This window comes from Otolemur garnettii, unplaced genomic scaffold, assembly GCF_000181295.1.
Source record: "Otolemur garnettii isolate 467f Iridium unplaced genomic scaffold, OtoGar3 scaffold00046, whole genome shotgun sequence".
NCBI classification, from domain to species: domain Eukaryota; kingdom Metazoa; phylum Chordata; class Mammalia; order Primates; family Galagidae; genus Otolemur; species Otolemur garnettii.
The window spans coordinates 11,196,038-11,208,059 of NW_003852441.1; the positions used below are offsets into that span (position 1 = coordinate 11,196,038).

Below are 12,022 nucleotides of genomic sequence, written 5' to 3' on the forward strand. Positions count from 1 at the left end.
TGTTGTTTGGCGGGTCCGGGCTGGGGATTTGAACCCGCCACCTTAGGTGTACGTGGCTGGCGCCTTAGCCGGTTGAGCTATAGGCGCCGAGCCTATACTAATATTTCTTAGTAAAAATTATGAACACTAAGTGAGTTAAAGATTATATATAGCCTCAGGTAAATTTAGAGCAGGTTTTGATCACCAGTGAAATTTTTGTGAAATAAACAAACTTGATTTCCATAGCCTTTCCCACATTCCTTTTGGAATTGTGGAGAAAAGGATTGTGGGCCTAGAATAATAGTCATCTGCCTCAAGGTTGTTGTCATGTGGCTTAAGTTATTAATATATGTAAAGTGCTTAGAAAGTGCCTGGTGCCTCGCAAGTGCTAAATAACTATCGTTATTAACATTTTGGTAGGTTTAGAAGAGGGACCTCCTCGCAGCAGCACAGCCTAACTGGAGGGGTAAAAAAAAAAAAGAAGAGGGTGGGTCCATGATCCCTACACTTGAGATCCTTGGAGGGGATGCACCCTCCTTCTCCTAGGGCACACCTCCCCCATCCATGGGTCCTCCAGAGCCAACTTGGGGACAGAAGCTGAACTCTTGCTCCCTGAGGCCCTCAAGGGTGGGTGGGGCAGGCAGAAGAGTCAGCCCTTGAGCCCCCTCCTTGGTCTCTCCACAGCAAAGACAACAGCAGACGACTCTCTCCCCATCCTTTTGGAGCACAGACAAGAGGAGATTAGAGCCAAGCAGGACTTCTACCAGTGAGAGGGAGGGTGGCAGGGTCTGCGGAGCCTGATGGAGTCAGGGGAGTTGGGGGTGGGAGGTGGGGGGCGCTGGCCCTCTGCACCCTGGGATGGTGCCTGGGCCAGGGGGTCAGGCTTACTGTTTCAGCTTCTCTTTGCAGCTGGAGGGTATTTGTTCCTGGCCTCCCCAACTACATTCACATTCCCAGTTACCACCCTCCTGTCCGGAGGCATCATAATCCCAACAGGCCTGAGTAAGGACACCACGCAGTTCTGGGCCCATTCAGTGGCTTCCCCCTCCCTGCCCCCTGCATCCCAGGTGCCAGACTCCAGCCTTGCTCGATCTCCACAGGTGGAATGGCTATATTCCGGGATTCCCTATTCTCATCAACATTAAGGCCACCAAGTTCCTGAACTCAAATCTCCGCTACTCCTTCGTGAAGACAGCCTCTTTCTTTTTTCGCCTGGGACCCATGTGAGTGTGTGAGAGTGAGGGTTCCTGCCAAGATTGTCTCTCCCCCTGCTCCCTGTTTGGAGGACAGCCTCAGAGGTTGGGATGACCAGGAGGTCAGAGGGAGCTAGAAAGACAGACTTAGAGAACATGAGGCTTGACACCCGAAGACCTAGAGACTCAAAGACACTAAGATACGGGCATGGGACTCAGAGACTTAAGGGAAGTGAGGCAGCACTGCCACCGGTCCTAGCCGGCCATTGGCCGCATCTCTGACTGCTTTCCCCGGAAACCCCTTTTCCAGGTCACTGGCACTCAAAGTCCGCGGCCTGCTGGATTGCAAACAGTCGTGGAAGAGACTGAAGGACATTAAGAAAATTTTCCCTGCCACCAAGACTGTCATCTCCGGTATGGGGTGGGGCATCCCGAATTGAATAATGTGGAGCCAGGTGGTCTCTGGTGCGCGACAGGCAGCCGGCGACGGGGCGGAGGGAGGAGAGAGGGAGCTGGGCTCATGCAGGTTTCGCGAGCCAAGAGGGCGCGCCCTCTGGTGGCTTCCTGGAAAACGTCGCCCTAGGCTCCTGCAGCCGCTGGGGGCAAAGCTGAGGATTTTGTTTTCCTCTCCTAGTCCTCTCGGTGCCCATTTTCTTCTTCAGTCCCATGCCCCTTCGTCCCTGCAGGGGGCTAGGTCGCACTGTGACCCCACGCCCCCACCCCTAGAGTACGTGGCCGAGCACTGGGCAGAGGACACCTTCTTTGGGTACCAGTACCTCAATGGCATCAACCCTGGCCTGATCCGCCGCTGCACGCGGATCCCAGACAAGTTCCCTGTCACAGACAGCATGGTAGCCCCGTCCCTGGGCGAGGGAACGTGCCTGCAAGCAGAGCTGGAGGTGAGGCTGGCTTTAGAGGAGACCCGGGCCCTTCTCCTGCCTCCCTCTCAGGCATCCAGGTCACAACCCACCTCCAATGCTGTCATGGGTTTCCCCTCCACCCCCAAGCTTGCATTCCCACTTCCCAGTCCCTGCCTAGCTCTGCGCCTCGGGGCCAGCGGAGTCTGCATCCAAGGCGTGGGTCGTGGGTGTCTCGCGTTGGTGCCTACCTGCCACCCAATCGCGGCTCCCCTCCAGAAGGGGAATATTTACCTGGCAGACTACCGCATATTGGAGGGCATCGCCACTGTGGAGCTCAACGGCCGGAAGCAGCACCACTGCGCCCCCCTTTGCCTGCTGCACTTTAGCCCCGAGGGCAATCTGATGCCCATCGCCATCCAGGTGCCTGGACTGCAGGGGGGAGGAGGAGGGTAGGATACTGCGTGGGCCTGTTGCCAGCGCTGGGCCTCTGCGTTTGTGTGAATGTTCTTCGGTTTGTGTGTGAGCCTGTGTGTATACAGTTGTCCCACGGTGTCCATAGGGAATTGGCTCCAGAACCCTCCAATTTCAAAATCCATGGATGCTCAAGTACCGTATATAAAATGGCACATTTGCATATAGCCTAGCACCTTCTCCTCATACTTTAGATGATCTCTAGCTTATTTATAATATCTAGTGCAATGTAAATAGTTGTTATACTGTATTATATAGGGAGTATTGACAAGAAAAAAAGTCTGTACATCTTTAGTACGGATGCAATTTTTTTCCCCCGAAATCTTTCTGTCCAGGATTGGTGGAATCCATGGACACAGAGGGTCAACTGTATTTGTGTGTCTCTATGTGTGTGCACACTGTGACCTTGTGTGCGCATCTGTATGTAACCATGTGTTTCCTTATGAGTGTGCTTGTCTTTTTGACTTCATTCATCCATTCTCTTATAAAACCAACCCCTGTTGTGGACCAAACCTCTGCTAGAAATCCAAGTTCATTCAATACACTTAGCTGCTGCCTTGAGAGTCTGGTCTGCTAGGGAAAGAACTGAGGGGTTTTCTTCCCAGAGGTCCCCGCAAGAGTCATGTGTAAATTAGAAAAAATATCCCTCTTGGGGTATCAGCCAAGCCTTAATGCTCCTGGCTCATTGGTGGAATATTGTAGACTGGATTTCAGCGTCCTCCCTCCCCACTGAGGGGCTGGGCACCCTTGTGCAGTGCCCAACCTGCATACCTGAATGCGGCAGCCCTGAGGCTGAGATAAGGAAGGCCTCTCAGAGGAGCCAGCTTGTGAGCTGTTTCTTGAAAAACAAGTGAAAGCCAAGTAGAGACAGGGTAAGGGGAAGGTACTGCAGGCTGAGGGAACAGAAAGAGCAAATGTGGGGAAAGAGGAAAGACCTTGGTATGCCCAGGGAACCAGGGAACTGCAGTGTAGAGGGTTGAGCTTTCACCTTCTCAGGATCCCTTCTGCCTCCTTCCTGCAGACCTTAAAGGTTCCTGTGGACCTTTGAGTATGTTCTATGCCCTCACCTATCCCTCCCTATTTCCCCACCCCAGCTCAGCCAGACCCCTGGGCCTGACTGCCCCATCTTCCTGCCCAGTGATTCTGAGTGGGACTGGCTGCTGGCCAAGACGTGGGTGCGCTACGCTGAGTTCTATAGCCATGAGGGCATCTCCCATCTGCTGGAGACCCACCTCATTGCTGAGGCCTTCTGCCTGGCCCTGCTGAGGAACCTACCCATGTGCCACCCCCTCTACAAGGTATGGGCTTGGGAGAAGGGACCTCCATGAGGCATCACTGCCTTCACCTGGCCTCAGAAAGCTTCCTGGGGTTCCTAGCAGTAAGAGGGTATCCGTTAGCCCTGGGAGCATTTGGAGACCCACGAGAGAGGACTTGGGGTGAGGATTTCCCCAAGTGAGGGGATCTGATGTTGCAGTGAGGTCTGAGGTCCCTAGGGGACAAATGTCAGCCCTCTGCCTTTGTTCATGTTGCTTCTCTTGCAGCTCCTCATCCCCCACACCCGATACACTGTCCAGATCAACAGCATCGGGAGGGCCCTCCTCCTCAATGAGGGAGGCCTCTCTGCTAGGGTAAGACTTCTGCTCTCGACCTCAATGAGACATTTGCTTTCTAGCTATACTAAAAGCAGGTCTTCCCAGCTGCCTTTGAATCACAAAAGGCATGATCCCGAAGGAGAGGGGACTGGTTAACGTGGGTACTGTGTCTCAAAAGGCACAGAGTCAGGGGCTGGGTTTGCTGGCCTGCAGTGAGGTCCTGGGGTTAGGCTGGGTTTAGGGTGAGAGATGCATACACTAGACTTCCAGAGGACCTCAGGTGGGTGTAATCCTCACAGAGGAGGACCTGCAGAGATGCCTGGCTGACTCCAATGTCTGCTTCCCCCAACAGGGCATGTCCCTGGGCCTGGAGGGCTTTGCTGAGGTGATGGTGCGGGCTTTGTCAGAGCTCACCTATGAAAGCCTCTACATCCCCAATGACTTTATGGAACGTGGGGTCCAGGACCTGCCTGGATATTACTACCGAGATGACTGCTTGGCAGTGTGGGATGCACTAGAGAGGTGAGGTTGGGACAGCAGTGGGTGCCGCTTAGAGTAGACACCCTAGGATGATGGGGAGAGTATGGGGAGCTTTTAAACACCTAAGTGTGGGTCTTGTGCCATTCAAGGCTTTGTCTTGGGGAAAGGGCAGGGTGGTCCGTATGTCCATCGTGCACCTACTTGCTAGGCCCCATGGGCCCCTTCCTTGCTTCACCCACCAACCCAACTCCACCAGCCATACCCTTTCTGGGCTCTGAGTGACTTGTGGACCCTACCTGAAGCTTATTAGGGAGTTCTCTGAGCATCTTCTGACCTTGTCAAGCCACCCTCTCCCTTCAGCCCTACAGGACTTGCCTGCCTACAGGCCTGGGGCAGCTTTGGGGCCAGTCAAGGCCAGAGCATCCTGGGGGAGGTGGCTGAAGAGGGGGAAGGGAGGATTCAAACTGAGGCCCTGTTTCCTGGTCAGGTATGTGACAGAGATCATCACCTATTATTACCCAAATGATGCAGCCGTGGAGGGTGACCCGGAATTGCAGTCCTGGGTGCAGGAGATATTCAAGGAGTGCCTCCTGGGGCGTGAGAGCTCAGGTATGGGCCTGGGCACCTAGGTAACTCCTGGGGCCAAGGGGCAGCACCCTGGTAGGTCCACTGGGACTCTCCTGGGCTGGATAAGAATACATTTCAATGTGGGCTGAAGGAGGCCACATCACTGCCCTAGAATTTTGATGGGGCTCTTCACTGGCCCCTAGAGCAGTGGAGCGGTTGGAGATGAAAACATGGCTGGCCATTGGTCTCTATCTGAGCTCAGGGGCTGTGAGTCATCTCTGCATAGACCTAGTTTGGTCCCAGTCCCCTACCCCAGAAACAAATCTTTGTGGGCTAAAAAGTGGGGCATGAGCTCTGACATGAAAGGGCAAAGTGTGCTGCAGGCTGGGGAGCTGGGAGGAGCTGACAGGCTCCAGGGGAGGGCTGGGAGCATCCTAAGATCATGGCACTTGGGCACACACTCAACAAATATTTAATGAGCATCCACAATGTGATACTGTGCTGGTTATTAAGGAGGCAAAAGGGAAGGAGACAGGTGAAGGCGCCCACCCTTAAAGAGTTCACATTGTGAGGTAGAAGGCATCCCTTAAGCAAATGGGCCATTCTGCTGTAGCAGGACTGGTACAGTTTGAGAGGAGGCCTGGGGAGGAGGCTCTAGGAGCCCAGGGGCAGAACCTAACTCAGCTTGGGGAAGGTTGGTGGATAGAAGGTGGGGGTGGGGAGTAGCAAGCTATGATCTAATTTCTTGGCTAATGTCTACTTAAGATGTCTACCTAAGAGCTGCAGGATGGGGAGGTCACCCATGAGATAACAGACGGTGGGGTTGAAGAGTTCTAATGGGAGCAGTATATGGAAAGCCCAGAAGCCAGAGAGAGTATAATGAGTTCTGGGATCTGCTTACTGGAATCAAGTATCCTGCAACTGGAGCTTAGGGGTGGGAGGTGAGCAGGCTCCCATTCTACTAACGCTGAGGCCTCAGTAGGGGCCAGGTGGTGCAGCCTGGTTAAAAAACTTGGAATTACCCTAAGCACCAGAGGGCATCATCGAGGGTTTGCAAGGAGACTAACTATGTTAGATTATCAGGCTGCACTGACAGTCCAGAGACAGTCTGGCACCCTGTTGTGTTGTCCAGGAGGGAGGTGACAGGGACCTGACTAGGGTGAGGGCTGTGGGACAAAGACAATTCCAGAGCTAGAAATGACAGGACTGGGCAATTGGTTTGGCTTTCGTGGTGAGGGTAGGGTAGGAGAAGGGAGGAGACAAGGATGACTCCAGTATTAGAACTTTTTTTTTTGAGACAAAGTCTTACTATGTCGCCCTTGGTAGAGCGCCATGCTGTCACAACTCACAGCACCTCAAACTCTTGGGCTTATGCGATTCTCCTGCCTCAACCTCCCGAGTAGCTGGGACTACAGGCACCTGCCACAACAACTGGCTATTTTTTGGTTGCAGTTGTCATTGTTGTTTAGCGGGTCCAGGCTGGGCTTGAACTTGCCAGTCCCAGTGTATGTGGCTGGTGCCCTACTCACTGAGCTATAGGTGCTGAGCTCAGGTTTAGAACTTTTGTAACTGGGTGGATGATGTATGTTGTCCCTTGAGCTGGGGGCTGGAGGATAATGAATTTGTTTTCTTTTTTTCTTTCCTTTCTTTGGAGACAGAGCCTTACTCTGTCATCCTGGGTAGAGTGCTATGGTAGCGTCATAGCTCACAGCAACCTCAAACTCTTGGGCTCAAGAGATCCTCTTGCCTCAGCCTCCTGAGTAGCTGGGACTACCAGTGCCTGCCACAACACTCAGCTAGTTCTTCTATTTTTAGTAGAGATGAGGTCTTGCTCTTGCTCAGGCTGATCTCAAACTCTTGAGCTCAAGCAATCCATCCACCTCATCCCTCCATCACCTGCTAGGATTATAGGTGTGAGCCACTGCACCCAGCCACAATGATGGGTCTGGTTTGAATGTGTGGAGCTTTTGGACCCTAGGGTCATCATGCAACAGGGCTGATATTCATATGGGAGAACAGGAAAGAGAAGCCAGCAGCTTGGTTGGGAAGGGGTGTGAGACAGCCAGGCTGCTGAGAAATTCATCTGTAGTGAGTGCAGTCTCCAGGGAGGTGACAGGAGGGAGCGGATGAGACACTGTGTTGAGTTAGGGCAGGAAAGCCAGGACTCTTCCAAACAGAGGGAAGCCTCCTGTCACCCTCTACTCTGGGCCCCTCCCCCCTCAGGGGAGCAAGAACAGAGATCTGAGGGGCCATCTCAGGCAAGAACCAGGGGCATCCCTGGAAGACTCTGGCCAGGGCATGCCAAGACTTTCTGTCCCATGCCTTGTGGTCTAGATTGGGGAACATGGGCTTGTGGCCACAGAAAGGCCAAGGAGGCAGGATGAGGGGATGCTGCAGCTTGACTGTTTGCAAGACAAGGGAGAACTAGGCTCAGTGGCACCCTCTCCTGGGAAGCCAGGACCAGGGCAAGACAGACACAGTGTTCTGGGCTTTCCCTCTGCTCCACAGGTTTCCCCACATGCTTACGAACAGTGCCTGAGCTGATCCGATATGTCACCATAGTCATCTACACCTGCTCTGCCAAGCATGCAGCTGTCAACTCAGGCCAGGTATGTGTGCTCACTAGCCCCAGCCCCAGCTCTAGCCTCCACAGCCCCAGGTCCAGACCTCAAAACCAGCCTCAGCCATAATCCTTAGACCAACCTTAACTTGTCTCAACTTGAGTCCTAGCTCCAACATCAGTCTCAACTGAAATCTTGGGCCCAGCCTCTCACGTATAGCCCCAACTCAGACTCTAACCCACCTTCAGTCCCAAACCCAGCACCAACCTAACCAACCCAGCCCAACCTCAGCCCACAGGGTTAGCAGTCCAAGTCCATGCTGGCTGGGAGAGCAGGTGTCAGGGTCTGGCAGAATGGAACTCCCGGGGTGCTCTCTGACTCAGAACCCCTCCTCTACCCCCTCTCTAGCTGGAGTACACCTCCTGGATGCCCAACTTCCCATCATCCATGAGGAACCCACCAATGCAGGCTAAGGGACTGACCACCCAGGAGACCTTCATGGACACATTGCCAGACGTGAAAACCACCTGTATCGTACTGCTAGTGCTCTGGACACTTGGTCGGGAACCTGATGACAAGGTGCAGGATGGAGGTGGGGAACCCTGAGCTAGATAGGGGGCTGGAACCAGGCAGGGGAGAGAGGAAAGGGTAGTTGGTAGGTGCCAAGGGCAGGGAGCAGGGAATGAGAGGCTGTGGACCGGAAAGGGCTGAGAGGCCAGGGCCTCCAGCAGCCGGGAGAGGGTGTGGGCCTGGCTCCTCTCAGCCACACGGTTCTGTGCCCTCAGCGGCCCCTGGGCCACTTCCCAGACATCCACTTCGTGGAGGAGGCCCCGCGGCGGAGCATGGAGGCCTTCCGCCAACGCCTGGCTCAGATCTCACTCAACATTCGCCAACGCAACAAATGCCTCCCCATCCCCTACTACTATCTAGACCCCGTGCTGATCGAGAACAGCATTTCTATCTAGGGCGGCCGGTCCTTCCTTGCTTCTCACCCCCCACCTCTCTCTGTTTTCAAAAAACAAAAACAAAAACAATTCAAACACTTTCCCTGGGTCTTTTATTGGGGTCGTGGGTGCCGGCGAGGAGCTCTGGCCCCTCACATGGTGATGCTCACATGGTGATGCTGTTTTCCACGACCGCGGGGTCCAGGTAGGTGTAGGGCAGTGCCAGGCTCCGGTTCCGCTCCCGGATGCCTCTGGAGATCTCGGCCAGGCGGCTCTGGAAGGCGGCGATGCTTCGCTGTGGGGCCTCCTCGGTGAAGTGCTCGTCTGGGTAGTTGCCCAGACACTGCTGGGGATGGTGCAAAAAAGGCTGGGACCTCAGCCTTACCCCATATTTCCGCCCTCAGCTATTTCGGTCCATTTTATTTAGTCAACCCAAGCCCTGGTCACCTACCGGACCCAGATCCATCCAACTTGAAACAAAAGCCACCCACCTAGGCAAAAGATTGGCGATTGGAGAAACCTAGACCTCCCCAAGGCATGCTCACTTGCCACCTAGACCACTCCGAGCTCCACCTATAGGAATCCGTAGCACCCAAGCCACGCCCACCACCACGCCCAGTTGCCCCATCCGAGTAACTCATTGTCACCCTACCCTGGAACCTGAAGCCCCACCCACTTCCACCCTAGGCCTTGCTTACAGTGTCTTTGGTTTCGTTCCTGAGGCTCCAGAAGAGTACGAGGGCATGGCAGGTAGCACTGACTTCAGGGAGTGAGGCCACCAGGTCTGTCTGGCCCTTGGTGGTGGGCGGGGGGAGCCTCATGGTGGTGGGAATATTGGGCATCCAGGCACTGAATTCAAACTGACCCCCACAACTTAGTAAGCATAGAGTTGCCAGTGCCACTGCAAGTTCCAATCCTTCTGTGACCCAGCTTGTCCCCCTGGCCTGTCACTGGCTTACCTGGCCACTGTTAATGGCAGCATGTTGGGCTGAGCAAGTGAAGATTATCATGGTGAGATACTGGATGAGGCCAGCACAGCTGTCCAGGGTAGAGGGGACCCCTAGATGGGAGTAGGGTGGAGAAAACAGAGCTGAGATCCAAGGAGATGCTGCTGCCCTGAGGAAGGGGGCTCTGAAGAAGGCAGGCAGGAGACAGGGATGGACACCTCACCTGAGCTCATGCGGCTTAGAAAACCCTCTTGGAAGATTTCCCTGACCCAGGCCTGGAGCTCTGAGTCCTTGCTCACTGCCTCATTGTCCGGATAGTAGATGTCAACAATATTAGTCACAAAGCTGGGGATCCAGGAAGGCATGGTGACTAATAGTTGGGGGAGCAATGCTGACCCAGGGTGGGGGGTAGAAGAGGCTGCTGAAACCAGAGGCCCACAAAGGAGGGACTAGGCCTAGGAAGGGAGGTGGCCTGACACACAGAGCACAAACTGCAGAGCTGAGTTTCAAACCTGGAGGCTGTCTTCATCGGGCTGTGCAAACCAAAGACCTGAAGGCATAAGTTGGTCTGAAGAAATGTTTTAGTTGGCAAGGATTTTTGTTTATTTTCAAGTTGAATCACTTATCAACATTTAAATATTTCAAGATGTCTAGTTTCTCTTGAGAGAATCTTAAGATCTGACCACAGTGATAGCTGGGTCCATTGTCCCCATCAGACAAATGAGTTCTCTACTGCCCACAGTCCCTGTTCATGGCTCTTCGCTAGCTTTTTCCTGCTTGCTGGTTCTGCTGGCATTTGAATTCCAGTCTTTTGAGTTATATCAAGCCATGGGGCAGGATTCAACATGTGGTCCCACTATTTGATCAGATGCATTTTCTCCATTGGCTCCCAAAGGACCAACCATCCTCAGCCACAGTAAGGCTCAGGAAGGGTGTGTGGAATACTGCTGAGAAGGTTTGGGCACAGGCAGCTCTTGCTATGGGTGTTCACTCAGAGGATCCTTGAGGACTTCAAGGGGGAGGTTGGGACATGAGCTGAGCTTACAGCAGTGGCATCAAATAGATAGTGAGGGAGAAATTGCCTGGCCTCCCTTGGCTAGTGCATGCTGAGGAGGAGGAATGGGGGCGGATTGAGAAGGGCTGAGATGTCACAGGAAATGTGGTACTGCATGTGGCAAGAAATCAGAAGCCATGTGAGGCTCACAGCATTGGCACTGTCATATATCACAGTGCCCGAGGGAAGGTCATTATGCTGGTTAGTGGCAGGAGGTGGGAACCTGCAGGAGGCCAGATTTTAAGAGGATCTGGCCAGCTAGGTGGAGGCCAGAGGTATAGCTCCAGGAGGCCTCCTGTGAGAAAGATTTAGAAGGAAAAATCTGGAAACATGGTGACTTAGTCTATGTATGAATAATAAAAATACTAGAGGGTGAATAATAATATTAATAGCTAATCCTCAGAGAGCACTTTCTCTTTGCTGAGGTTTGTTCTTCACTTAATACTAATAATCTATAAGATAGCTGCTTTTATTAGCCCTATTGTCGGATGAAGAAATAGGCACAGAGAGATTAAATGACTTGCCCAGGGCTGCACAGATTGGAAGGAAAAAGAGAAAGCAGCAAGGCCAACGTGGCTGGACAGATAGAGGGAAGGTGATAAACAAACTAATGGAGAGGTTCAGAGTCCTCAGGCCCAGGGCAGTGTTACCTCTCTATAGCTGCCCAGATCTGGAGTGAATCATCTCGGTAGTAGTAATGGGTAAGGTCCTGGACCTCTCTGTCAGCCAGCTGGTGGGGCAGGCAGAGAGAGCGGTAGGTGACAGTTGCCAGCCCTTTGGCGATCAGTTCCAGGCAGCCCTCGTGTCCTAACGATACTGACTGTAATGAATAAAGAGAGTGCTGCTGCCAGGAGCACAGGAGTAAGGACCTCGGGGCCAAACCTCAATCCCCTTCTGGCCCCCTCTGCCAACCACCAGGATCCCAGGCCTCCCAGGGCCCTGACCTTGTCGATGAGCTTTCCTGGTGCAAAGAGCCCAGTGCGGGCCCGGATGTTGATGTGGAAGGTATAGCGGAAATGAGGGATGAGCAGCTGGGGAGAGCAGAGGCAGAGGTTAGACAAGGTGGTCCCAGCTCTGGGCACTGGGAGGAGGGATCTTCCCTACCTTGAAAATGGGGTGGAGGCTCAGCGCCTGTAGCTCAACTGGCTAAGGCGCCAGCCACGTACACCTAAGGTGGCGGGTTCGAATCCCCAGCCCGGACCCGCCAAACAACAATGACGGCTGCAACCAAAAAATAGCCGGGTGTAGTGGCGGGCACCTGTGGTCCCAGCTACTTGGGAGGCGGAGGCAGGAGACTCGCTTGAGCCCAGGAGTTGGAGGTTGCTGTGAGCTATGCCACGGCACTCTACCCAGGGGGACAGCTTGAGGCTCTGT

At 53.7% G+C, this 12,022-nt stretch overlaps 1 protein-coding gene across 1 annotated transcript in view; it reads left to right on the forward strand.

Annotated features, from left to right (window-relative positions):
* Nucleotides 1–8,732, forward strand: part of ALOX12B (arachidonate 12-lipoxygenase, 12R type) — a 12,766-nt gene extending 4,034 nt beyond the window's left edge. Inside the window, exons 3-15 of the mRNA XM_003791119.1 lie at nt 664–745; nt 889–981; nt 1,080–1,202; nt 1,483–1,586; nt 1,899–2,071; nt 2,309–2,452; nt 3,598–3,801; nt 4,045–4,131; nt 4,448–4,617; nt 5,063–5,184; nt 7,651–7,751; nt 8,112–8,282; nt 8,489–8,732. Coding sequence (XP_003791167.1) covers nt 664–745; nt 889–981; nt 1,080–1,202; nt 1,483–1,586; nt 1,899–2,071; nt 2,309–2,452; nt 3,598–3,801; nt 4,045–4,131; nt 4,448–4,617; nt 5,063–5,184; nt 7,651–7,751; nt 8,112–8,282; nt 8,489–8,668 — 1,754 coding nt within the window. The 3' untranslated portion in view covers nt 8,669–8,732. The remainder of the gene's footprint in view (nt 1–663; nt 746–888; nt 982–1,079; nt 1,203–1,482; nt 1,587–1,898; nt 2,072–2,308; nt 2,453–3,597; nt 3,802–4,044; nt 4,132–4,447; nt 4,618–5,062; nt 5,185–7,650; nt 7,752–8,111; nt 8,283–8,488) is intronic.
* Nucleotides 8,733–12,022: the final 3,290 nt, after the last annotated feature.